General features: G+C 43.5%; 1 protein-coding gene across 1 annotated transcript; it reads left to right on the top strand.

Moving 5' to 3' along the window:
* Positions 1 to 1,289: 1,289 nt before the first annotated feature.
* Positions 1,290 to 21,702, top strand: Lrriq4 (leucine rich repeats and IQ motif containing 4). The gene is made up of 5 exons (XM_036189486.1): positions 1,290 to 2,330; positions 7,968 to 8,141; positions 11,038 to 11,176; positions 11,628 to 11,824; positions 21,550 to 21,702. The coding sequence occupies exons 1-5, from the start codon at positions 1,290 to 1,292 to the stop codon at positions 21,700 to 21,702; spliced, it is 1,704 nt and encodes a 567-aa protein (XP_036045379.1).
* Positions 21,703 to 25,615: the final 3,913 nt, after the last annotated feature.

The raw sequence follows: 25,615 nt of genomic DNA, 5'->3' as shown, positions 1-25,615 counted from the left end.
AGAGCTACGCAGAAAACCCGTCTTAAAAAACGAAACAAACAAAAAGAAGATAGAGGACAGGGAAGAAAGGATGCAGATGCTGCATGCTCTGTGTATGCGTGCGTGTGTGTGTGTGTGTGTGTGTGTGTGTGTGTGTGTGTGTGTGTGTGTGTGTGGAGTGTGTGGGTGTCGGTAGCTGAGCCACCAAGGGAGCAATCAACACAGAAAAACTGAGACCAAGATCGTCTTAGCCTGCACCTTCCTCAAAGCCCTCTAGGCTCTACCTAGTGGAGAACTGCCCCTGCACTTGAGAGTACTCCAGACTGGCAGAGCTGCCCCTCTTGACCCACATGTACTACTACAAATTGTTTTCTTTGGCAGGTTCTCCTGTCCCATGCTGGTTTGTCCCTTTGGTTGGCTTTTGCTTTGCCTGTTGAAGGCTGGCTTCTCTGTCTACCAGCCTCACCAGGCAGGAGAGGCCTTCCCACTGGCCTCCACTTACAGAGAAAAATGGCTGAGAGCTAGATTTTCACCCCTTAGCCTGCTTTGCAGATAACAACTCTGGGGACTTTATGAAAATACGTAAGATATAAATTTTCTCAGTATTTCCTGGGCGTGACAGCAAGAACAATGATCTCTGGCAGATTTCCACAACTCATTTGAACTATATCAAAATACGTATCTTAAAAGTTCATTTTTTTCCCCTGTTTTTGAGACTGGGTCTCACTGTGTAGCTCTGGCTATCCTGGGACTCACTAGGTAGACCAGGTTGGTTTCAAACTCACAAAGATCCACCTGCCTCTGCCTCCCCATTGTTGGGATAAAAGGCATGAGCCACTCTGCTCAGCTTTGAGAGAATTTTTAAAGTTATGCCTATGTAGTGGGGTGGGGGAAGGTATGTACATATGAGTATGGGTGCCCACAGAGGACAGAAGAGGTATGGGATCTCTCTGGAGTGGAGTTTCAGGCAGTTGTGAGCCTCTGGTGGGTGCTGGGACACCAACTGAGGTCCTCTGCCAGAGCAGTGCGTGCTTTTAAAGGCTGAGCCATTTCTTCGGCCCAAACAAGCCATTTAAAAAGACGAAATTAGGCAATCTGTGTGTTAACACAAGTGCACAAACTTACTAGAAAGAGGTGTTCACACTTTAACTCTTACCCTAACATGAAATACAAAGAAACAGAAATTTCATGTTGCGAAATAATTTCAGTCATTTGTCCGTGTCGCCGTCGCCCACACGTCCCGTTATTAAGTCTGGTTGTCAGGGAAATCTGATTTGTTTTTCTCCCTTTCACAGTATTTCAGATGTGGGATGATGGAACTTTTTAAACTCGTGACAAAGGAAGTACTAAAGCAAGAACATTTACCCAAGGTTCTTCAGAAAAGTGACCCTCAGCGGGTCACTGATAGAACGTTTTTCATGGATGGTTCCAACCAGAATTTGAAAACCATCCCGCCAAACATTTTGGCATTAAAGGAATTAGAAGAACTGCATCTGGAGAACAACCAGATTGAAGAAATTCCCCCGGGTATTCAGCATTTAAAGAATGTCAAGGTCCTCTACCTGCACAAGAACAACCTGCAGAGTCTGTGCCCTCAGCTGGGGGAGCTGAGCAGCCTGGAGTCGCTGGACCTGAGCGGCAACCCGCTGCTCTATTGCTCGCTGCCGGTACTCAGCTGCCTCCGCACCCTAAGGGAGCTGCGGCTCTACCGCACCGGCCTGAGAGAGGTTCCCACCGTGATCTGCAAATCCCTGCACCACCTGGAGCTCTTTGGCCTGTCAGAGAACCACTTGGACTCGCTGCCCAAGGAAATCGTGAACCAGACCAAGCTCAGGGAGATCTACTTGAAAAGGAATCAGTTCTCGGTTTTCCCTTCCGACCTCTGCGTGCTCTTGAACCTGGAAGTAATAGATCTAGACAACAACAAACTGAAGGCCATCCCGGAGGAAATCGGGCAGCTGAGGAGTCTGCAGAAGCTCTACGTGGCGTCTAACAATCTGCCCCTTCTACCCGAGTCTCTGAGCCAGTGCAGCAAGCTGTCGGTGCTGGATTTGACCCAAAACCTCCTCCGCTCCCTCCCGGCCACCATGGAGCAGCTCTCGGAGCTCACCGAGGTCGGGCTGAGCGACAACCGCCTGGATAAGGTGCCGCGCCTCCTGTGCCGCTGGGTGTCGCTGCAGCTGCTGTACCTGCGCAACACCGGCCTGCGCGCGCTGCGGCGCTCCTTCAAACGCCTGGTCAACCTGCGCTTCCTGGATCTCAGTCAGAACCACATAGACCACTTTCCTTTGCAGATCTGCACGCTCAAGAACCTGGAGATGCTGGCGCTGGACGATAACAAAGTGGGACAGGTACTGCTTCCCTTCCCGCTCACACTCTGCTCTGCTTTTCCTTGATGTGGCGCTATGTCCAGCCAGCATATTGAACCCGCTACCTCAAACAACAAACAAAAACAGGTCTATCAAAGATATCTCACAAGGTGGCACTTTATATTCTTCCGTTCCAAATGATAGTGATTCTAACCTCCATCTAATGTTCACTTAGGGCATGGGCCACAGCCACTAGGGTGTTCCATTCTCAAGGACCCGAGACAAAACCGAACTGAGTTGTTTTAAGGATCAAACCAAGGGTTTGGACTCTAGAGTCTCTCCTAACATAGGCCACCTGACAGTCTCCATAAGACTTAGACTGTACCCCCTGGCCCCTGAAAATACCTTAGTCCTTAACTTTCCATTCACGGAACACTGAAGAACAGGTTGGGGTTTTTGTTTGTTTGTTTTTCCTGGAGAAACTGTCCCATGGGCGCGGAGTGCACTTTGGAATCCCTCATCACAGCATTCACTGTTGGGCATCTGAAGAATGGCAGACCACTAGAATGTCAGTGCGGGCACAGGCAGACACGATGCAGGTTCCTTATAGGATTAGATCCGATACGATGAAAGCTAACTAAAGCTGTACGTGCCAGTGTGGAGACAACTCAAACCGTGATGCTTATTGAATGGGGGCGGGGAACCCCGACAAATCAATATAGTCATTGTTGAGCCGTACAAAATTACAAATATAGAGACCAGTGACATGGGCCCACTGGGTAAAATTGCTTGCTACCAAGCCTGGAAACTTGAGTTTGATCCCGGGGAGGCAGGGGGAACATTGCGGAGGGACAGAACCGACTTCTGTAAGTTGTCCTCTGTCCTCTGTACTCACTATGAAGCATACAGGCCCACAAGCACACATACACAAATAAAGAAACGCAACAAAAATTTAATATTACACATATAAATAAACACACATATATAGCACTCATTTAAAGAATATTTATAACAATAAAGGTATAAAAAGCAATAAAAATATAATGAATCGGAAGGAAAGTCACCAAGTTCCCAAGAGTGGCTACCTTTGGGAGGAGGGATCAAGAAAGGTATTAAACTCAGTGTTTGTTTGGCATGTGAAAGTTCCTAGTTCAGTTACCAAGGCCATAAAAAATAAATAAATAAATAAATAAATAAATAAATAAATAAGCACAAAAAATAGGGGCATGGAGATAGGAAAACTGCCTGGAAGCTAGCGGGCAGCTAGCTGGAAATAGACAATAGTGGGAACAAGAGAGACCGACTCAAAAACAAGGTGAAGAGAACTGACTTCCAAAAGCTGCCCTCTGACTCCACACACATGTACTGATTGTGCCGGACACACACACATGGAGAGGGTGACCCAGAGAGTCAGAGAGAAACAGAGATGGGGGAGAGATTCCTTTCAGTGGAGAAAGTATTTTATTTAACAGTTGGAGTAACTCAAAATAGAATGTATGTAGGGAGATTTTCTAGTTAGCCTTCTGTTGCTAACTAGAAACACGCCACAAACACGACTGGAGGAGGGAAGGGGTTATTTCCTCTCACACTTCCTGGTCAGTCTGTCACTGAGGGAAGTCAGAACAGGAACTCAAACATCCCAGGGGCAGCACCCACAAGGACTGTTCCCACCGGCTGCTCCCAGGCTCGAGTTTGGCTACCTTTCTGATACTGTCCAGACCCACATCAATTAGAAATCAGGAAAATACCCCCACAGACATGTTCACAGGCACTCCAGTGGAAGCGTTTTCTCAAGCATGGCTCCATCTTCCCGGTGTGTTCAGTCGAAACCAAAGCTAGCCACCACACAAGGGTAACACTGCCCTAGCCATGGCTGATCATGAGCAATAGCTAAGCTTTTCTTGAGAGAAACTTTAGCTCTCAAAGGAGAGACTCACATGAATTCTGCTTGCTAACAAGAGTCCCCAGCTTACCCTGTAAACCAAACCGTGCTGGAATACAGATGTGTAGACAGATATGACTGTTCTGAATGTGAAAATCTTTATGAACTATTATTCATAGTTTCTAATTATTCTGATTATATTTTTTGTGCTTTTATCCCTCCATGACCAATTTTGTCTAATACTATAACTTATAACCACCAGGCTTATTTCTCTTCTTTGTGGCGTATGACTTTTAAGCCAGCTCCTTACCTCTCCCACACAAAGACTCCCCTGATTGGTTTCTGGCTCTTGGAGCCTGGAAGTAGCTTCTCCTTGCCTAGGTAGGTGTGAAAATAGCTTTCAATGGGCACATAAATTGATTTTACTTGTACAGTAAATTAAAAGAGAAAGCAAAATCAGAGTATTCAACCTCAAAATAGTCAACTATGGTATCATAAATAATTGCTCCATGTTGATACTCTGCAGATCTGCGTCCAGGTCTTTCAATTTTTATATTTCTTGATTGTGTATAGACGGATGCATGATATGTATGTGTGCCACAGCATGCATCGGTGCTCAGATGACAACTTTGTGGGGTCAGGTTTTGCCTTCTACCTTTATGTGGGTTCTGGAAATGGAACTCAGGCAACACCAAGTACTTTTATCCACTGAGCCACTGTACCAGGCCCTGTGTGTCTACATTTATTTCCATTATGTGTTAACATGAATTGATGAACAATTATGAGGTCTTGAAAATCCTGGACAAAGGGTGAAGACTGTGACTTTGAAAATGAAAAGCTGCATCAGTGTGTTAAGTAAACAATGGTGAGGGTGGAATTACCAGGTTGTAATGATGGATGAGGTTGAAGTCTTCCTGTTTTCCATTTTATTGAATGCAGGTGCATGGTATTGAAGGGGAGCCAAGTGCTCTGTGAAGAATTTTTAAATAATGAAGACTTAAACTCAGTTTCTCTGGAGATCAACTTGATCTGATTTTTTTAGGTCAATAAGTAACCTGGGTTTGGTGACCTATACCTCTAATCCCAGCTCTTGGGGAACAGAGGTAGGAGGATCAGAAATCAGAGGTCATCCTTAGCTACATTGCAAGTTCCAGGCTAGCTTGGGCTACACGAACTCCTGTCTCAAAATAATAAAAGCAAACTAACAACCTCCACCCTACCCCCCCACCAATGAAAACATTCTTAGCATTTTTAGAAAAATAAACTTTCATCTTACATTAAAAAAATGGTCTAAGAAATTCCAGTTCTGCAAAACTTTTACAGAAATTTAGTTTATTCTTATAGTATGCTTTCTTCTTTTCCAATTGTGAGAGGCACCATTCCCCATTGATGAGCTATAGAAAGGCACAGGGGAGGGTCCTGAGCAGTGCTGAGGTCTAACCAGAGTGGGAAGGAGGGCAGCACAGACTGCAGAGAAGGTAAGAGGAAGACAGGAAAACAAAGAAATATTTCCCACCGGGAGAGAAGTGGGATAAAGGAGTGTGCAAGTTAAGAACAGTAAAGGAAAGCATCTTTGTTACACAGTGTGTGGGGTGGTTATGTAAGTTAGGGTAAGATTTTTTTCCATGAGATTCTAGAGGACCAGAATGAGAGAGTAGTAAACCTGACAGTGCTGTGGCTTAGGAGGGATTTCCATTGGTGGTGACGCTTTTTGCTGTCTGGGAGGTGGTGAGAAAAAGGGACACATGGCAAGACAGCAACATATCCAGCCACTGTATTAGAGGGTTAGAACACAGAATCTTCTTGAGGATTTCCTTTGAAGTCTGGCAGTCTGTAAAACAACCACCTAACTTCCAAATAAGGCACAAAAGCATTGGTGTTCAAAAGAAGGTAAAACATGATGAGACGGATCCTAGTATCTGCACAGAGTGTCCTTATTAGAAACACTTTGATCATATGTTTGTTTCCAGCTGAGTTCAAAGGCAGTTTCAAAACTGTCAGGTGAAAGACCTTGGGAGCTAAAAACCAGGTGCCACCAAATGTATTAACTCTAGGAAATAAATGTATTACACTTATTATTATTATTATTATTATTATTATTATTATTATATTCTATATAATTATAGTGCTATTTCTTCCAACATTATCAAGCATTTGACATTCTCTAAGTAACACATTTACAATGAAGCAATGTAAATTGACCCAACTTGTGAAAAGCAGAGGAGTGGCAGTGTTAGCATAGACAGGGTCTGGCCCTGTGTTTTCAGAGTCTCAACTTCTCATCCGAAGAGCTGAAAATGAGAGCCCATACCAATTTACACAAGAAGCAAGGTTATATCATTTGAGCAAAGTAGTGGCACAGATTGTAGGCAGATACACTGTCAAGATCAACAGCAGACACATGAGTAAGGATGCTCATGGGCCCCATGCATTCCATGCTTCATTCTGTGGGGTAAAGAGAAGGAGGGACTAGTTACTTGGGGTGGGGGTAGTTTGGATGGCTCTCTATTTTAATTGATAGATTAGATCATACATTCATTTTTTCCTACTGCACATGTTCCTTCCTATAATGCATCTAGTTTTAATTATGTCTCATTTATTATACATATACATAAGCTAGTAAATAGAGGAGTATCCCTAAAGATTACTAGAGAACACAATTTCGTCTTACTGCACGTGCAGCCCTAATCTAGTTTAAGCCATGTTGGCCCTCCTATTCATCATATTTGGATATACTGGGAATATGCTTGAAAAGATACTGTCTAAATTGAATTGTACCAGAACAGGACGATTTATACTTTTGGTTAGAGATGGGAGTACATGTAGCCTGATGCAGGTGGGAGCCCCAAGGGGCTCTGAGCTTGCTAGGTGCATTGTTTGGAAAGGGATGTAGGTGCACGGTGTCTTCAGTGAAAGAGCTAGCCAGCCAAGTACATTATTACAATAGAGGGACAATGTTGTGAAATATTATTTTAAGGTGTGTTACTTTTGTTTATGTTGCATTTGTTTAACTCTGTGAAGATGTGTTACTTTGGCTATCTGAAACACCTGATGGTCTAATAAAGAACTGAATGGCCAATAGCAAGGCAGGAGAAAGGGTGGGTGGGACTGGCAGGCAGAGAGAGAGAATATATAGAAGGAGAAATCTGTAAGAAAAAGAACAAGCCAGAGAAAGAGGAGGACTCCAAGGGCCAGCCACCCAGCCACATAGCAAGCCACAAAGTAAGATTTACAGAAGTAAGAGAATGGGAAAAGCCCAGAGGCAAAAACTGTATGAGCTAATTTAAAGTTAAGAAAAACTGGCTACCAACAAGCCAAGCTAAGGCCAAGCATTTATAATTAAGACTAAGCCTCCATGAGAAATATTTTTGGGAACTGGGTGGTGGGTCCCCAAAAAGAGCAAAAGCAAACAATAATAGGACAGGGTGTGGCTGAACCCAAAGCAAATACTGCCCTAAACTTGCCTGCCTCAGCAGGAAACAGGTAGAAGCCCAGTCTGCAAACATATATGGTAATTATGTAGAAGATATATGAGCATATACAGAAGTGTCCACTGCTAGGAGACACTGACAACTCTACTTTTTGTTTAACAACTTGTTTTGAAGCCAAAACTCAACTTATTCTTTAAAAGTCTCATCATAAAGTCAGTTAAATTTAGCATTGGGGATTTGTGTACAACTTTGGTGACACTAATGTCAGTACTGATAACCCACTACCACCAGACAACCCAGACAACTTATTTTTGAGTGTTTAAAAACAATCTCAACCTTAACTTTAGCTTTTTGGAATACTTCCAGTTACCATCGACCGTGAGCTCACTTATAAAACTGAAGACACTTGGACTCACAGGAAATGACTTTTTATCCTTCCCAGAGGAAATCTTTTCCTTAGTGTCTCTGGAGAAATTATACATTGGACAAGACCAGGGATTCAAGTTTTCCTGTGTGCCAGAAAACATCAAGAAATTGCAGGTAAGCCCTCCCAGCGAACAGACAAGAGGCGCGTGCCACCCTGCCCCAGAGCCTAATGCTGAGAGAACATGAGGCAGTGCTTCCCACATTGCATAAAGGATGTATTTGTATTGGATTTTCAGTCCCAAACCACGTGTTTTACAGTTTGAGGCTCTCACTGTTACTGAATAAGCCCTACAACATTGTACTGTGATTGTCATTCAGTATGTCTTGTACCTATTTGTTTTCTGTCCCACCAGTCAGTTCCCAAATAATAGCATGGAGATTTATTATCAATTATGAAAGCTTAGCCTACAGCTTAGGCTTGTTCCTAACTAGTTATTTTAACTTAACACATTTCTAGTAATCTACATTCTGCCATGTGGCTTATGGCTGTTACTACTTGCCCTGCACATCCTGCTTTCTCTGTGTCTCCTGGTGTCTCTGCCTTTGTTCTTTCCAGAGTCCCCTCTGTCCCCAGAAGTCCTACCTAACCTCTTCCTGCCTATCTATTGTCCATTCAGCTCTTTATTAAACCAATCAGAAGGCACCTTGGCAAAGACACATCTTCACAGTGTAAATAAATATTCTGCCACAATGTCTTTTTTTAAAAGGTATCTTTTATTTATTCCCTGACAATTTCATATACATATGCAATGCATCTTGATCCTATCCCACCACAACTTCCCTGCTTATTCCCCCAAGATACCCCCTTACATTTCTACCTGTCTCAGAGTTACTATTGCTGTAATGAAACACCATGATCAAAAGCAACTTGGGGAGAAAAGAGTTTATTTCACTCACAGTTCCATATAGCAATTCATCATCAAAGGAGCTGATACAGGTGCTGTAGAGGGGTGCTGCTTACTTGCTTGCTCCCCCCATGGCTTACCTAGCCTGCTTTCTTATAGAACCCAGGACCACCAGCCCAGGGATGGTACCACCCACAGTGTGTTGGGTCCTCTACCATCAATCACTAATTAAGAAAATGCCTTACAGCTGGATCTAATTTTCTTAATTGAGGTTCCCTCCTTTCAGATAACTCCAGCATGTATCAAGTTGACATAAAACTAGCCAGCACACCCTCCAACCTCCAGGTCCATTCTTTTTTTTTTTTTTTTTTAATCCCACTGTATCCATTACTGCTGCCTGCTAGAATGCTGATTGACCATTGTGTGGCTTGATCTTGTGCAGGTAAACACAGCTTCTCCTAGTTCATAAGTCATGTCCTGTCCAAAAAACAGCATTTCCAAGCACTCCTCCCCATCCTCTACCTTTATCTCCACTGCCTCTGCTGTTACATTCCCTGAGGGGATCAACACCAATGTCATATATGGGTTACTTAAAATCCACTTATTTTCAGCCATTTGACCATTTTGAGTCTCCACATTAGCTGCTGCCTAATACAGAAAGAAGTATCTCTGGCCAAGGTTGAGGACAGAACTAACCTATGGGTATAAATGTAAGTATTATAAAGGCAGTTGACAACATGAGCATTTCGCAGAACCATAGAAATAGTTTCTTCACTGGCACCTATGACCTCCCAGCCATGGGCTTTTGACCAGGTTTATAGTACCAGGTACACATTCCCTCCTGTGTAGGCCTCAAATCCTAGCAGAAAGTGATTGGTTACCCCCATAACTTATATGCCACTATTGCATCAGTGGCTCTTCAATATGTCTTTCTACTATTGTATTTTGGTATTTTTATTTGTAGAAATTGACTCATATCATTTTCTATTTAATTTATATATTTTATAAGTAACCCCTTGAAAAAGACATCATTTAGAAGTTAAAATGTCCTGTAAGTAACATGATTGGGAGCCTAAAATTTTGGCACCCAGGATTCCCTATAAGGAGCAATGTGACCTGACTTTCTCGCTTGGTGGTGGGCAATCCGATGATGGGTCCATAGTTCTCTGCTGAATCCTGAAGCAAGATAACTTTATCCACAGCAGTATTTTTACATGGTTAATTTGTGGAGACCGTTTGTTCATATTCCTCTTCCCTCTTAATGATAATGATGTAGTAGCTCTGGGCTATTCATAACTCTGTCTATGCTCAAAGAACACGTTTCACCATCATGTTCCTTGTACAAGACATACTATTACCATGGGGTTAAATGCAAATATTATTATTTTATTTTGCCCAATAAAGTTGAAAATACATAATTCAAACTAATTATTTATGTTTTTTGGCTACTTTAACCTATATGATTTAGGGCACTTTGTTGAAGAATTATAGCAATTGCCAAAGATAATGAGCTATTGAAAGGGAGTACATGCTGTAATGACCCAAGTTACTTTTTGACGAGGTTTTGATAAAATTAAGTCCCAGTATTCTCATTTCCTGCGTAAATGGAAACTAAATCCAATGGCTTTACTCAAAGCAATTTTATTTCTTGATATTAATTGTGTAAATATTTACTAGTTATTCCTCTTGCCATTGGGACCAGTACACCTCACTAAACCATCCAAGGAAAGATAGGTTTATTTGGGCTCCCATTGGAGGGATTTCAGTCCTTCACACTGGGGAAGACGTCATGGAAGGAGGGCTTTGTGTATGGCAGCAGGAATATGTGGCAGAGGTTCCTTAATCTTGGCAGATCAGAAAACAGAGCTAGACCAAAATTAGGAACAAGTATGACCTTCCATGGCCTGGATGGTTTGCTTCTGACAGCCAGGCCCACATCTTAAAGGCTCTTCCAATTTCAAGAAGCACCAAAGATTGGTGAATAGGTACTGAGAGCATGAGGCTTGAGGGAAATTTCAGATTCAAACCACAACAAACAAGTTTCTCCATTGTTCCAAGGCATGATTTCCCTGCTGCACATGAATGAATACTCACAGGTAAGTCTGGTTATTGTAATTTACTTATTAAGATAAGTGTCCTCACCACACCGCCTCGTGTTATGGCAGAATCTTAAAGAACTATACATAGAAAACAACCTTCTGGAGTCCCTTCCTGCATCCTTGGGGTTGATGTCAAACCTGGAAGTTCTCGATTGTCGGCATAATCTTCTTAAGCGACTCCCAGATGCCATTTGCCATCTTCAAGGTAAGGAACTTCCTAGAGCTACAGCCCGGTAGAGTGAGCCCCACACTGCCCAGGAATGGCTTCCCTGACTTACGAAAGACCAGTTTCAGAGTTTGTAGACCAATTACAACTTTTTGTATTTAATTCCTGTACCATCAGCCTCTGCGTGATTGACTTGGAAAAAGAAATCACACTTGATTCCTAAACACTCAAGTATTGTTTGGCTGAGTCACTCCTTATCTGTATATTCATCTACCCTCCCATTTCACAAGTCTTTTCTGAGTACTGACTGGGTTCTCTTCATGCTCTGGAAGATCAGACACAGGCAAACATTTGATTAGATGGTATTAGAAGCCATGGGTTTGGTACCTGCCTCTTCCTTTCCAACCCATTACCAGTGGATCTCACCTGGGTGGGTTTAGGCACTGAGATCCTAGGTTACATCAACCAATTAAAATGAAAATCTTTGCAGATTTGAGAGAGCTACTGCTGGAGGACAACTTACTCAGCCGCCTCCCAGATAACCTTGATCATCTGGTGAAACTTAAAGTCCTAACACTAATGAACAACCCCATGAAAGACCCTCCAATGGAAGTGTGTGTCAAAGGCAATGAAGCCATATGGAAATACTTGAAGGAAAACAGAATTAGGAAAATAATGGCCACAAAGGTAGACTCAGTACAGATTCTTTATTTTTTTAATTTGAAAAATTTTATTCTTGGACAACTTTTTGTATGTATATGATGCATCTTGATAACACTTGCACCTTATTCCCCTCACCCCTGCCCTCAGACTTCCCTCAACCTGTCTACCTTCATGTTCCTTCTCTTTATGCCTGCCCTCTTTAATAACCCACCAAGGCCAGTTAATGCTGGCTGCATGCCCATGAATGTGGGGCAGACACTAGAGCATGGGAACACTACTGGGAGTCATAACCTTAAGAAGATTGATCCCTCCAGAAGCCCTCAACTGTCAATAACCCTTCAGCAAGGGATGGGGCCTCATGAGCCTGTCTGTGATGTGTTATTGGTGACTTGGTCTTCTTGTGTAGGCATCCACAGCTGCTGTGAGTTAATGACTATGGTGGCCATGTCATGTTTGGAGGGTGACTCACCCTCCTGGGATCTTATATTCTATCCTCTTCTGTGATGTTTTCTGAGCTCAGGGACTAGGGAGTGAGCACTCACCACTTACGTATTCTCAACTCTGACCAGTTCTGATTCTCTGCATTGACTGCCACCCATTGCTGTAAGAGGCTTCTCCAAAGAAGGCTGGGTACAACACTAGCCCATGGATAATAGTCAGTTTCCTGATGGGCTCTGCCCAATCTGCCAAACAGTCCTGAATAAAGGAGTGAGGACTGAGAAATAATAAATAGGAAAAACAGAGACATAGACATAAAAGAAAAAGACAGAGACACAGGATAGCTTCAGGAGGCCTCTGAGTCAATACCACAGCAGCCCCAAGTTTATTTCTCACAGCCTTTTTATACCCAAAGCAAGGGGGGCAAAAGACCTCTTCCTCTCAAGGACATCATGGTTCAAGGCACAAACAAGTGTAAACAAATCCTTAATTCTCAAGACATCTGGTAACCACACCTTTGGCAAAACATCCTGTTATCCAGCCTTGAAGACTAAGACATCTGGGAAGAGTTGGGCAGGAAACAACACCTGTAGTGAAACCTTGGACCAGCCATTTTTAGTTTGGTATGTAGCATCCTTTGTGCATTAGGTAGCCATGATTGTTCGCAGCAGACATCTGACAGTTGAAGTTAACCATTTCCTCCTTTACCTTGGGCAAAATCTCCCTTCCTGATCATTTTAATTTCTGACGTAGAGGAAGGACCACCCCAGAATCGAGCTTTAACCCTTTCATTTCCTAATAGATCAAAGGACGTTTCTGTTTATCATGTAAACTCTGAATTGGAAAGAAATATTTTGCCAGAGGAACTGTTCTAACACCTGTTCTGTGTTCTGGAGTGGTGTAAATGGGGCTTGAATAAAGGATTGGCAGGATTAGACACCTGGTAACCATGTCTTTGGCCAAACATCCTGTTATCTAGCTTAAGAGAGCAAAGACAAGCTGGAAGTCTCTGACCTTGAATCAAGAAGGAATCAAGGCACAATTTGGGGTCACTGTGGGATCCCACAATCCCCCCCTTTTATATTTATTTATTAAAGGTCCTCTGGACCCCTCAGATGACTGTGTCTGCTGTAGGTTGCCTTTTCAACCATCCAGTCTTACCCGTCATTGGCATATGAATTCCATCATTCATGGCCTGTCTTAGGTTGAAAGGTGGTGAAAAGGTCTTACCTGTCTTGACTACCAGCCTCTGAAAAATTACAAGGTAGAGTGCAGAGCTTAACTCTATGCAGCTCTGAATCAGCTTTCTACCAAGAGTTCACAAATAGTTTGATAAGCATAGGCAAGCAAATAATATTCCCATGGTTGCAATACCTCCTAATATAGGAGGAAACGGATCAATAAGATGGAATGACCTTTTTACATTGGTCCAGGATGTCTACAGCAGTTTAGCTGCATCAAAATCCAACTTTTCCTTATTTAAAATCAGTAAGCTCCTGATGCAACTTCATCAAATTTAAGGACTCATTAGCATCACACCAAGTTCCTCTCAGATGAGCCCTAACCTTTTCTTATACAGTAGCATTTTCATTGTAAACAGAAGAGGCTACACATACCTAGTTATTTAGCAGGGCATTTCAAATGAGATCTTTCTTTAACCTTTGAATCTCATCTCCTAACAACTGTACTATTTCAAATAAAGCATTCAGCTTATGCTCCATTTTTATATCAATATCTTCTTGAGTTCTTGAGGATCATAAATACATTTTGAGACATTTGATACACATACTCTGTAGTCTGATAGATTGAGACAATGTTACTGCAGTGGTAGTAGTGGTAACTATCAAGGAAATTAGGGCAATAATTCTGGCAGTTGCCCTTTGTTATCATACCATGGTTGACTAGCATTAACAGGATAACACTGTAATTCTAGTATGATTATTAACAATGGACACAAAATTGGTTAAATTACAATTCTTACAAACTTACATCCAAAGCTACGTTTGAATTGCTCCAGTCTTGAGTACCAAATATCAGCAGCAAAACCTTTATCCTACTCCTACTCATCAGTACATTTTTTTTAAATTTTGAAATAAAGAGGGCATGATATAGTGACTGAGAATATAACTCCCCCTTATTTATGTTTTTAAGCTGCATCTTGAGACTGCCATGGGCTCATAAATCAAAATGCCCATTGCCATTCAACTGCTTCTGTCCATCCCATTTCTGAGATCTGAAAAGCTATGCATACATTCAAAAAACCAGTTCTGATATAGTCTTAACATTTCTCATTGAAAGCTCAAGATCAAGGCCCAGTTTGCCAGCTTCCCTAAAGTTCTTGTATGCTGCTCAAGCCATAATACAAACCATTCCCTTGTACCATGAGTATTATATTTTTCAGTTTTGGGTTTATCCAAAAATGCACCCATGCATTGGGGTGGGGGGCAAGGTCTCAAGGGCTCTCCCACCACATAGCCCCCATATCACCCCCCACTGCTGGCTCATTTGCAAGGGCTCCCAGTGTCCTGGGACCTGAGGGATGTCAACTGCTTCTCACTCCATGGGTTCAAGTGGCTGCCCCTGTGTCACTTCAGTCCGCTCTGTTCAACACCCCAGATCCCAGAAGAAGCCCAGCCTTGGCTGCCATACCCCAGCTCTGTGACCTGCTCTGCCCATGCCCTGCATCCTCTGTGCACTCATCCTTGCTCAAATGGCCAAATGCCAACCCCAGGGCAGCTGGCCTGCTAGACTTGGGCCAGACACCATCCCTCAGCAGTCCACAGTTATTCCCTTACCACTTCTCCATGGATGCTCACAGGCAGCCCTGAAGCTCTGCCTTACCTTGCCACTGGGAGCCTGGTTCAGTTAGCATCAGCAGCTCCCGAGCTTCCTCCAGCAGCATTGTTCCTCCAGGTTTTGTGCAGTCCAGCCACACCGGTCAGGTTCTCACAGACATCCTGGCTGTCTGTGTTTTCCCTGTCTAGGCTCCTTCATGGCAGAAGGCACATACAGACCCCCACTACTCACACTGCCTCTCTCATCACCCACTTTGATGCCTGGTAGGTCTCAGTGATGCTGGGCCAGGGCAGCTGCTGCTGCTGCCACCATGCTGCTGCTGCTAGCAGTGGTGGCTTCTGAAGTAGCTGTTCATTCTCAGACTGCTGGGTTCTTGGTGGGTGCTCATGATGGGTACTTGGTCCCAGACTGCTTTCCAGTTCTCCTCTATATGTTTGGATCCAAGGTCCATGCTCAGGGAAACCAAGGGCACATCTGCTCTATCCTAATATTTTTAAGCCTCCATATATTTTTACTCCTTAAGCCTACATTACTAAGATCTCATAAAATCTTTTATGACTTACTTAAATTATAACTTTAGACCTAACTTAGGCCTGTATCCTCAGCATATATAGATCACTCAATCAGACTCACACCATCATTTGTTCAAACCCATATGACATACCCAGACATTTTTATTTTCAAACTATTTTCTCAGACTTATAAAAACCATAAATTCAAACCTTATTTGCTGTAGCCCTAATTTTAGCTCATCTGGCTTTTAAAATATCTTTAAATGGCTGACTACTATCACCCTGCTCTATATTTACAATTTATTCCTGAGTTAATCACCAGATTTCCATTTAATCTTATCTGAGCACTCACTTCAACTTATTGTGTCCTTCATTGGATCCTCTGTATTCAGGTTCCTGTTTTGGCACCATTTGCCAGGCCCTGCCTAACCTGTCTAACAGCCCTGAATAGGGGAGTAAGGATTAAGAAATAGTAGATAGGAAAAACAGAGACATAGACATAAAAGAAAAAGACAGAGACACAGGATAGCTTTGAGAGGGCTCTGAGACAATACACAGCAACTCTGAGTTTATTTCTCACAGACTTTTTATACTCACAGCAGCGGGGGTCAAAAGACCTCCCCCTCTCAAGGATACCATAGTTCAAGGTACAAACAAATGTAAACATCTTCTTTTGGCAAAACAACCTGATATCCAGCCTAAGAGAGCAAAGACAAGCTTGAATTCTCAAACCATGAGTCAAGATGGAATTAAGGCACAGTCTGGGGTCACTGTGGGAACTGGGCATCAAACTTGGGTTGTCAAAGTTGGTGGTAAGTGTCTTTACACACTGAACCTTCTCAAAAGCCCTCTTAAATGATTTTATTGGAGTGGAAACAAATATTTCATTAACAAAAGCAATGAGATGAGGTTAAGACATTTAAGATCAGAGGCTTAGAGACCAGGATCCTGCCTTGAACTAGGATCAATGGGGTAAGAGCCTTGGGATCTTGCTCTCAGCTAATGACTCCATGAGTCATGAGATACCACACTCTTCAACACGTTCAAGCCAACATCATCTCATACACAAATGATATGTTAGCTCCCCAACTATCATCCTGCTTCCACAATTGCTTCCCCACAACATGCCTTCCACTTGATAGTCAAGTCTCAGTAGGCTCTGGTGAAATGGACAATTCTTTGTTCCATCTGGAATAATAGTCCAGTTCCAGAGTCTACCAGATTCTCTACTGCAGACCTTCAAACAGCTGTCCACTTATACTAAGTAGTTAGTAATACTTCTGTTTCTTTGTCAAAATTAAACTATGCTAATCATCATTAAATTTTAATAAATCAAATAATACCTAAGCTGCAACATAAAGAAGGGTAGTAAAATAAGATACATTTTTGTTCAAATAGTTTTTCAAGGTACATCTGCTTACAATGACTGTTCTGGAAGAATGGAAGCTGTATTTTTACTGGTAGTTCCTAAAAGCATTTTGAAAGATCATGTACTCCTCTTGCATATTTTAAAAATGGATATTCAAATATTTTTTGCTAGAAAATTGAGATAATTACAAGAAATTCAAGGGTTGGGGATTTAGCTCAGTGGTAGAGCACTTGTTTAGCAAGCACAAGGCCCTGGGTTTGGTCCTCAGCTCTGGCAAAAACAAAAACAAACAAACAAAAAACCAAGAAATTCAGTTTCCAAAGCATCTTAAATATAGTTCAGTATTTTATATGTGCCTAGTGGAATCTCAATGCCATTACAACATCATTATCAATATCTATTCATAACAATTTGGACATGCCTGTCTTTCATAGGTAGAAAGTTTGTTCTATATTCTTTTCTTTCTTGAATATGGATTACACATTACCAAGGATCTTAGACAGTGTGTGTGCTTTTGGACATTTTGGTTTAGTTGTTTTCTTGTTGATGGTCAGTGCTGGGAACAGGGTTGTTTTCTTGCTAATGATCAGTGCTGGGGACAGAATACAGGAAGCTGCTAATGCTGAGCAGACACTTTAGTCCTGTGTGGCACCATCAGTCATTAATTTGTCCATAGACCATCCTTTTGTACTTCTAAACAACATTTTTTTTCAGACTGTTTTTATTTTGAAGTTTGAATTTGGAGCTGAGGGGTGGTTCAAGAGATGGGTTGTTGCCATTAGTACTGAGGACCTGAGTGTGGTCCCTGGAGCTCCACATGGTGGAAAGATAGAAACATCTCCTGCAGGATGCCTTCTGACCAGTGCATGCTCACTGTGGTACTCACAAACCACACAAAGTCCATAGATAATGTAATAATGTTTTAAAAATTAAGCTATTTCTTCTGTGGCCATAATTTTTAAAACATTCTAGATTGTGTGATATTATAATTACTCATACTATAAATCATATAAACAATCATTTATTGTAAATTTTGATCATTTTTAGGCAGATAAAATATTTTAGAAAGACAAATGAAAAAAGACAACCCCCACACACATTTAGTTTGTACATATGTGCTTAATGACTACTAGTTACAAAATGAGACAGATTTTATTGTAGATACCATTTTGTTTTAACAATGGAAGCCTTGAGATACTGTTGACATAGATGAATTTGTGAGAACAAGAGAAGTTGTTTTCACTTTTTTCTTTGTATTATTAATTTTTTTAATAATAATGCAGTACCCATTTCCAAACATCTTTGAGACTTCAAGATCCCCAGTCGAGACAGAGTCTTTAGCTGACACACCCACTGGTCTTAGTTTTTTCTTGAGGCAGAGTTTGCAGCCACATAGCCTGAGAAACCCTGATGCCCTTGAGTCATCTCCTTGTCAGCACCAACCCAAGTATTTTGTTCTGGTTATTTATATCAGAGATTTTTAGAGTCCTAGGCAAGATGCCATAGAGTGTGAGGTGAGACTGTTCTTGTTAACATACCACCTGGGTAATTGTGTAGGGAGAGGGTGATGAGAGGCTGCATTCCTGGGCTGAGCTTGGGAAGGGTTGCATCTGGAAGCTGAGCTCAGGAAGCTAATGACCCTCTTGTGGTCCAGGACACAAGTCTACTTAACTTCAAGATAACAAAGCCCTGTAAGTGTCCAAAATGCCTCCAGAGGACAGTACTGTTCCCAAAGAGTCTGCCCTTAATCCTTCCACTTCTTTCTTGACTGGTGCTCAGACTGGATCCTGGGAGTTCTTGCAAAGACCAATCTGCCCAGAGATGATGCCCCCCAACAAGGGTGGCAATCTTGGCCTCTATTCACTCTGCTAAAGCACCCTCATCAGAGCTTCTTTCCATGAGTCGTCAACATAAGACCTGGCCACCTCATGAGTTTAATCACCAGAACTGGCTTTCTCTTTTCCCCCAGACAATGTTCTAGGTATTGGAGATGCACAGTGAGCAAAACCAACAAGTGTTTCTGTCTGCTTATTGCTTAAAAGCTAGTGGGATTGCTTTAAGCGTGAAAAATAAAACAAAGTTTTGTATATGTATCTTTTTTGTTGTTGTTTTTGTTTTGTTTTTAAGATGGGGGTTCTTTGTGTAGAACTCACTCTGTAGACCAGGCTAGCCTCGATCTCACAGGGCTCTACCTGCCTCTGCCTCCTGAGTGCTGGGATTGTTCATGCACCTTATCAGTTCTTGAGAGGCAGAGGCTAGTGGATTTCTGAGTCCCAGGACAGCCTGATCTACATAGTGAGTTCTGGGCCAGCCAGTGAGTTCTTATCTTTTAAAAAAAAGTAATGAGTGTTATTTAGGGGGAAAAAAATCAAAGTAAAGGGAATTGAGATTGCCAGAAGATTTTCATTCTTTAAAAGATTATTATATTTATTCAGTGTGGGTGGGTGGGTAGATGTGTGTGAAGGCACATGAGTCCCGTAGGTCAAGACTGAAGGTCATAGGGAAAGCTGAGAGTGGGAGAAACAGTCTTCCCAGGGAAGAGCTCATCAACTGTTATCCAGTACCAAATGGACAGCTCTGAAAACATACACACAGGTAATGACATACAGACTGAGCAGGTTATATTTAGGAACATATATATAGATATAGATATAGATATAGATAGATAGATATAGATATATACATATATATGTATATATATAGATAGATAGATAGATAGATAGATAGATAGATAGATAGATAGATATACATATTTGGATGTTACAACAATTAGTGCAAAAAGAGGCATTTGCCGGGCGGTGATGGCACATGCCTTTAATCCCAGCACTTGGAGGCAGAGGCAGGTGGATCTTTGTGAGTTCGAGGCCAGCCTGGTCTATAGAGTGAGATCCAGGAAAGGTGCAAAACTACACAGAGAAACCCTGTCTCGAAAAACAAAAAAAAAAAAAAAAAAGGCATTAATTTGAAAAAGAGCAAGGGAGATATATAGGAGAGCTGGAGGGGGAAATGATGTGATTATATTATAATCTCAACAATAAAAGAAAAAATTGAAAAAAGGTGTGGAGATCAGACAAGAATGTGCAGGGTCTGTTCTCTTCCTTCCAGCAGATGGGTCCTGGGGATCCAATTCAGGTCACCAGGCTTGGCAGCAACCCTCTGTAGCTGTGGAGCCAGTCCCTCACACTCTAGTGTTCCTCCCTTCCTTCCTCCTTATCTCCCTCCCCATTCTTGTGTGTGTGTGTGTGTGTGTGTGTGTGTGTGTGTGTGTGTGTGTGTGTTTAGGTTGAGAGAGGGTGTTGATTTGCCTGGGTGATTAGGGAAGATCTCTTTGCAAGCAAGATGACTGTCTTTGCTTGGGTTGCAATAACAAATAGCACAGAACAGATGGCTTAAAGGGCTGGATTTTACTTCCTCCTAGTTCAAGAGATGGGGTTTGATATCAAGCTCCAGCCTGGCTGAGTTCTAGTGAGGTCTCTTTTCCTGGCTTTCAGATGACTTTCTTCTGTGTCCTTATTGATATTTCTTCTGAGGGCACTAATCCAATCATGAAGACCCAATCCTCATGATCTTATCTAAATTTATTCACCCATGCTATAACTCTATCTCCAAACACCATTCCATTGGTGGGGGGCAGGGCTTCAGCATAAACGGTGATACAGGTCAGTCTGCAGCAGCAAGTGAGCAAGCTCTGGAGAGGGTGAACCATCTGAATATTGGAAAGAAGACTTGAGGCAGAGCAGCCGGCTGATGCAGAAGCCCAGGGTTAGCCTGGCACCCGGTGTATCCAAGCAAAAGAGAGGCCCTATGTCTGGAGAAGATGGCAAGGAAAGAAGAGCTAAGAGAACTGAGGAATGAGAGGGCGGGGTCAAGTCAGTGAGCCTTGACACCATGGTGAGGATTCCAGCTTTTGTTTGGAGAGAAATGAGGAGCCAATCATTGGAGGCTCTGAGCAGAGTGTGCCATGAGAGGACAGGTGCTCCCAAGTAGGTGGGCAGCAACAGCCTCTGGGGAACAGTGGGGGCTGGTGTTTAGTAGAAGCCAAGGCAACCTTTCAACATGAGTGGGGCTGAGCGCATACACAAGATTTCTCAGCTCTCCGTGCTATATGCTGCCATTCCCCATTGTTCTTATCATTTGTTAACTCATACTTTTACTTATTTAAGGCAGGGTCTCATATAGTCCATTCAATATAAAGACAGGGGTATCCTTAAACTTCTGATTCTCTTGCGTCTATCTCCCAAGTGCTGTGATTTCAGGCATGGGTCACCAAACCAATTTATCAGACCTGGGACTTCATGTATGCTTGGGCAAGCCCTCTACCAGCTGAGCTCCACCTCAAGCCCGCAGTCATAAACTCAGTGCCCTTCCCACTACTGCATATGGCCTTCAGAATCCACAGCTCTCTACCCAATGGCCTTGAGACCATTTCATCTAGGCTAGCTAGCCAGTATGCTCTCGGAATCTGCCTGCTTCCACTGCACAGTGCTGGAGTTACGGGCATATTACATATCAGATGCTGGGGATTTGAACTCAGGATCTCATACTTGTACAGCAAATGCTCTTATCCACTGTGTCTCCCCAACCCTTCAACATGATTCAAGCTAACACTGAGTTTGGGTCTATCTTGTTTTCAGATTCAGGCGTGGTGGCGTGGAACCATGGTGCGGAAAGGATTTGGGTGTTTTGAAGAGCTACTAAAAGCCAGGAAAAAAGGAAAAACCTCTCCAAAAGATAAGAAAGGCAAAAAGGCTGCAAAAGGAAAACCTGCAAAAGGAAATAAAAAGTAATTGTGTAAATGAATGAATGACGATAAGGATCACTAAGAGAGCAGAAAGGCCACATGTCTAAGGACCAGACAACAGCCACACTAGAATCTACTTGATTTGTAATAATCAAAGAGTCTTAATTTTACTGAAATGTTCATGAGAAGAATGATATAATGCCTGGTCACTGCTTCAACATAGCATGCTAGAGGATAGTAAGGGGGCATGGGTTCAGATGAAGGACCAGCTATGAATTAACAACTGCAGAAGTGGGCAATGAGCATGTGGAGGTCCCTGCATTCTCGTGTCTACTTAAAAACATGTGGGGGAATCATGGATTTACAGCAAGTTCCAGGGAAATATACAAGCATGTCTAATCACCTCCGACCTGTGACAGCTTGTACAACACTGGTTTGAAAATAAGACTAAAAATTACATTGCTTCAATCAACAGCACTCACTCAGATTCCACCAGTTATGTGTGCATGTATGCACATGTGTGTGCATTGTGTAGTTCAATGCAATTGTGTCACACATAGCTTTGTACAAACACCACTGTAGTCAAAGGCACAAGTCTTCAGTGTGACATTCTTTTGTAGTCACACTCCCCTCTGTGTACCAAATCCTAACTTACCCTCCATTTCCCATCAGATGATAGGGACCTGCAACTTCCTTCAAACTTTTCAGCATATCTTCTCTCTCTCTCTCTCTCTCTCTCTCTCTCTCTCTCTCTCTCTCTCTCTCTCTCTTTCTCTCTCTCGTGGTGTGTGTGTGTGTGTGTGTGTGTGTGTGTGTGTGTGTGTGTGCACATATGTGTATGAACAAGTCTGTCCCAGCACACAGAAGGAGGTCACAGGACAACTTCAGTTCTCTCTGTCCACCATGTGGGGCTTGTGATCACACTCAGATCAACAGGCCTCATGACAAATGCCTTTATTTCACTGGCCCTGGGACAGACTTTTTATTTTTAATTCTTCAAACTTTTATTGATTCCTTGCAGATTTCATATCATTTATCCAATCCCATCTGAATTCATCCTCCACCCTTGCAACCTCCCCTCAAAACAAAACAACATTTAAAAGAAAAACCAAAACCAAACAAAACAAAAGGGAGAAGAATCTCATCGTGGAAGCTGTGGTGTGACCCCGAGTGTCACACAGTCCACCCCTTAGTCCTTTCATCCTCATTTCCAAGTGTTCATGGCCACGAGTCGTTGGTCTGGTTTGAGATCTCTGGCCCCTGCTACGCCATGGATGGACAATGGGTTTTCCTGGGGCTCCTCTTGGACACCCTGTTGTTGTCCTATGTCACAAAGATCCTGCAGTTTTGGATCCGTAGGTTTGTTTCCTTCTCAAGCTCTAACAGTTCATAGATGAGGTGGATGTTGAGATGGGTCAACTCAGCCCTGGTTCTGGATTGGGTGGTAGCTGTGCTGGTCAGCTCACCAGCTTTCCCTCATCATCACCAGTTCTCCTGCTGTCAGGCCCTCAGATTCAGTTCACCCAGACTCACACCACCAAGGCCAGCTCCATTGTCTTTTCCCAAGCAAGGTGCAGGGCCCTCTCTCCCAAGGATTGCTATAGAGGGGCATGGAGGGAGGGGTGGTAGGGGCGGTAGGGCCACCTCTCATGCTCTCAGGGCTGGCTCACTTACACCACCACCACCAGGGTCAGCTCTAGTGTGCTGCCCTGGTGGAGTGCAGTGTCCGGTCTCCTGTGTGCTGCAGCTGGTGAGGGTCAGGGCTAGTTCTCCAACTCTCGTGATCCTGGGGCCAGCTCTCTCACCTGCTGTGGGTAATAAGGGATGGGGCATCTTTCCCTCACCCATGCCACCACATGGCAGACAAGGGGGTGGGTCATCTCTGCTGCTCTCAGCCCTCAGGGCTGACACACCTATGAGACCCAGCTCTAGTGTGTACCAGGTGAGGTACACATCATTGTGAGGGGTGGGGCCATCTTTCCTGATTGTGGGGTCCAGCTTTTCTGCTACAGTATCCAGCAAGGGGCAGGGCCAGCTATCCTAGGGCCAGTGAGGGGCAGGGCCAGCTATCCTAGGGCCAGTGAGGGGCAGGGCCAGCTCAGCAGGGCCCTCTTTGAACACAGCATGGTTCCTTATCCCCCATGGTAACACAGGCCAGGGATATCAGCACAGACCCAGCCACAGCAGGACCATGGACTCAGACATGGTCCTCGGCAGCAGCCCTGGCCTGGACCATCACCCCAGGTGACAGTGCTGGCCACTCAAATTGGCATGGCCCCAGCAGCGGCACAACCTTCAGACACCAACATGGTCACAGGTTGTGGCCTAGACTCTGGGCATCCATGTGGCCTTTGGTGGCACCATAGGCCACCAAACATTAACACAGATCCTGGCTGTGGTAGGACCACAGATTCAGACATGGTCCTTGGCAGCAGCCATGGGGATGTGGCAGTGAAGGCCACTCAGATCAGCATGGCCCCCCGAGGCAGCATGGCTCTTGGATGCAAACATGGCCCCAGGTGGCGGCCCAGACTGCAGGCCTCTGCACAGCCCTCAGTGGCGACAGAAGCCACAGACATCAACTCAGGCCCCCTCAGTTGCTTCAGGGCCTCAGACCAAGATTGGCTCTTGGCAATAGCCCGGGCCCAGACTTCGCCTTGGACTTGGGTAGTAAGCAAGCCATTTACATTAGCATTTGTAACTAAATTTTTCTTTGGGCTATCAGCTCACAAAAAGCAATACAGAGACTTATTGTTAATTATGAAAGCTCAACCTGTAGCTTAGGCTTGGCTCACTAGTTCCTATAACTTAAATTAACCCATCTCTGTTCAGCTCCACGTTGCCATGTGCCTAGTGGCTTTTACTTCTCCCCTGCATGTCTTGCTCCCTCTGCATCTGACTGGCGACCCCACCTTTCTTCTACCCAGAGCTCTCTGTCCAAAAGTCCCACCTATACCTCCTGCCCAGCTATTGGCCATTTTGCTTTTTATTAAACCAATCACCACGACACATCTTCACACAGGGTAAAGGAATATTTCACAACAAGCGTGTTCCTCACCACCCTCACCTCTTCAGATTTGCCTCTCTCCCTAGCCCATGAACAGCTCCACCTCCCCCTCTCTCCATGCCCCACCCTGTGCTCGCTCACTGTAATGGTGTCCGACTGTCCGGTGCCTCTGCACTTGGTTGAGATCTGTTCCCACCAGCCACATGGCATGGTACAGAGCTGCTGCTGTTGCTCTGTCTCTGGCCCAGGGATAGAGAACCCCTAGGACTGGCTTGTTACATCTGTCAGTAGTTGATTCCTCTTTGCATGCCTGAGTGTGCAGGTGCTTGGGCCGGTGATCACGCCTTCAAAGGCCAGAGGAGGACACTGGGTGTCCTCCTCTCTGGCTCTCTGACTTATTGCCTTGACAGAGTCTTTTGCTTCACTGGAAGATCACAGGCTCAGTGGGTCTGGTCAGCTTATGCCCCTTGTTGCTGGGCACATGGCCCAGTCTTGCAATCTGTTTAAGCATTCCCTTGTTATCGAAAGGTTATTGATTATGAATAAAACTTCAGCAAATATTTGCACACAGGTCTTTGCATAAACATAGATGCTTATGAATTCATGGGGGACACTGAAGAGAAAGGAATCCATAGAGCACCCCCTTCTAATGCTCTCAAAACCACCTCATCCTCTTGACTTTGCTTTTTGAACAGTAATGATTTTAAATGTAACTTTATCATATTTTAAAATTTATTATTGGAGGAGGCATGTGCATGCCATGGTACATGTGTGGAGACCAGAGGACAACTTGCTTCATGTGGGTCCTGGGGATTGAATTAAGATTGCCAGGCTTGATTTAACTAAGATTGTCAAGAACTTTTACAAGCTGAACCATCACATGGGTTTTACACTTATACATCTTTAAGCAATCAATGGCTGTGTTTCTAATTATTCATATAGTATCATGTAG

The sequence above is a fragment of the Onychomys torridus genome, chromosome 6 (assembly GCF_903995425.1).
Source record: "Onychomys torridus chromosome 6, mOncTor1.1, whole genome shotgun sequence".
Taxonomy (NCBI): Eukaryota; Metazoa; Chordata; class Mammalia; order Rodentia; family Cricetidae; genus Onychomys; species Onychomys torridus.
The sequence above is the reverse complement of the archived record's forward strand: the minus strand, read 5'-3'. Positions and strand labels throughout refer to the sequence as shown.

What these genes read in the sequence shown, in the direction of transcription:
- Lrriq4 (XM_036189486.1), top strand. Translation starts at nt 1,290, where the DNA reads ATGATGGAACTTTTTAAACTCGTGACAAAGGAAGTACTAAAGCAAGAA. An exon ending in AAAACATCAAGAAATTGCAG is followed by an intron (nt 8,142 to 11,037) that starts GTAAGCCCTCCC and finishes GTGTTATGGCAG; the next exon opens with AATCTTAAAGAACTATACAT. An exon ending in GGAAAATAATGGCCACAAAG is followed by an intron (nt 11,825 to 21,549) that starts GTAGACTCAGTA and finishes TCTTGTTTTCAG; the next exon opens with ATTCAGGCGTGGTGGCGTGG.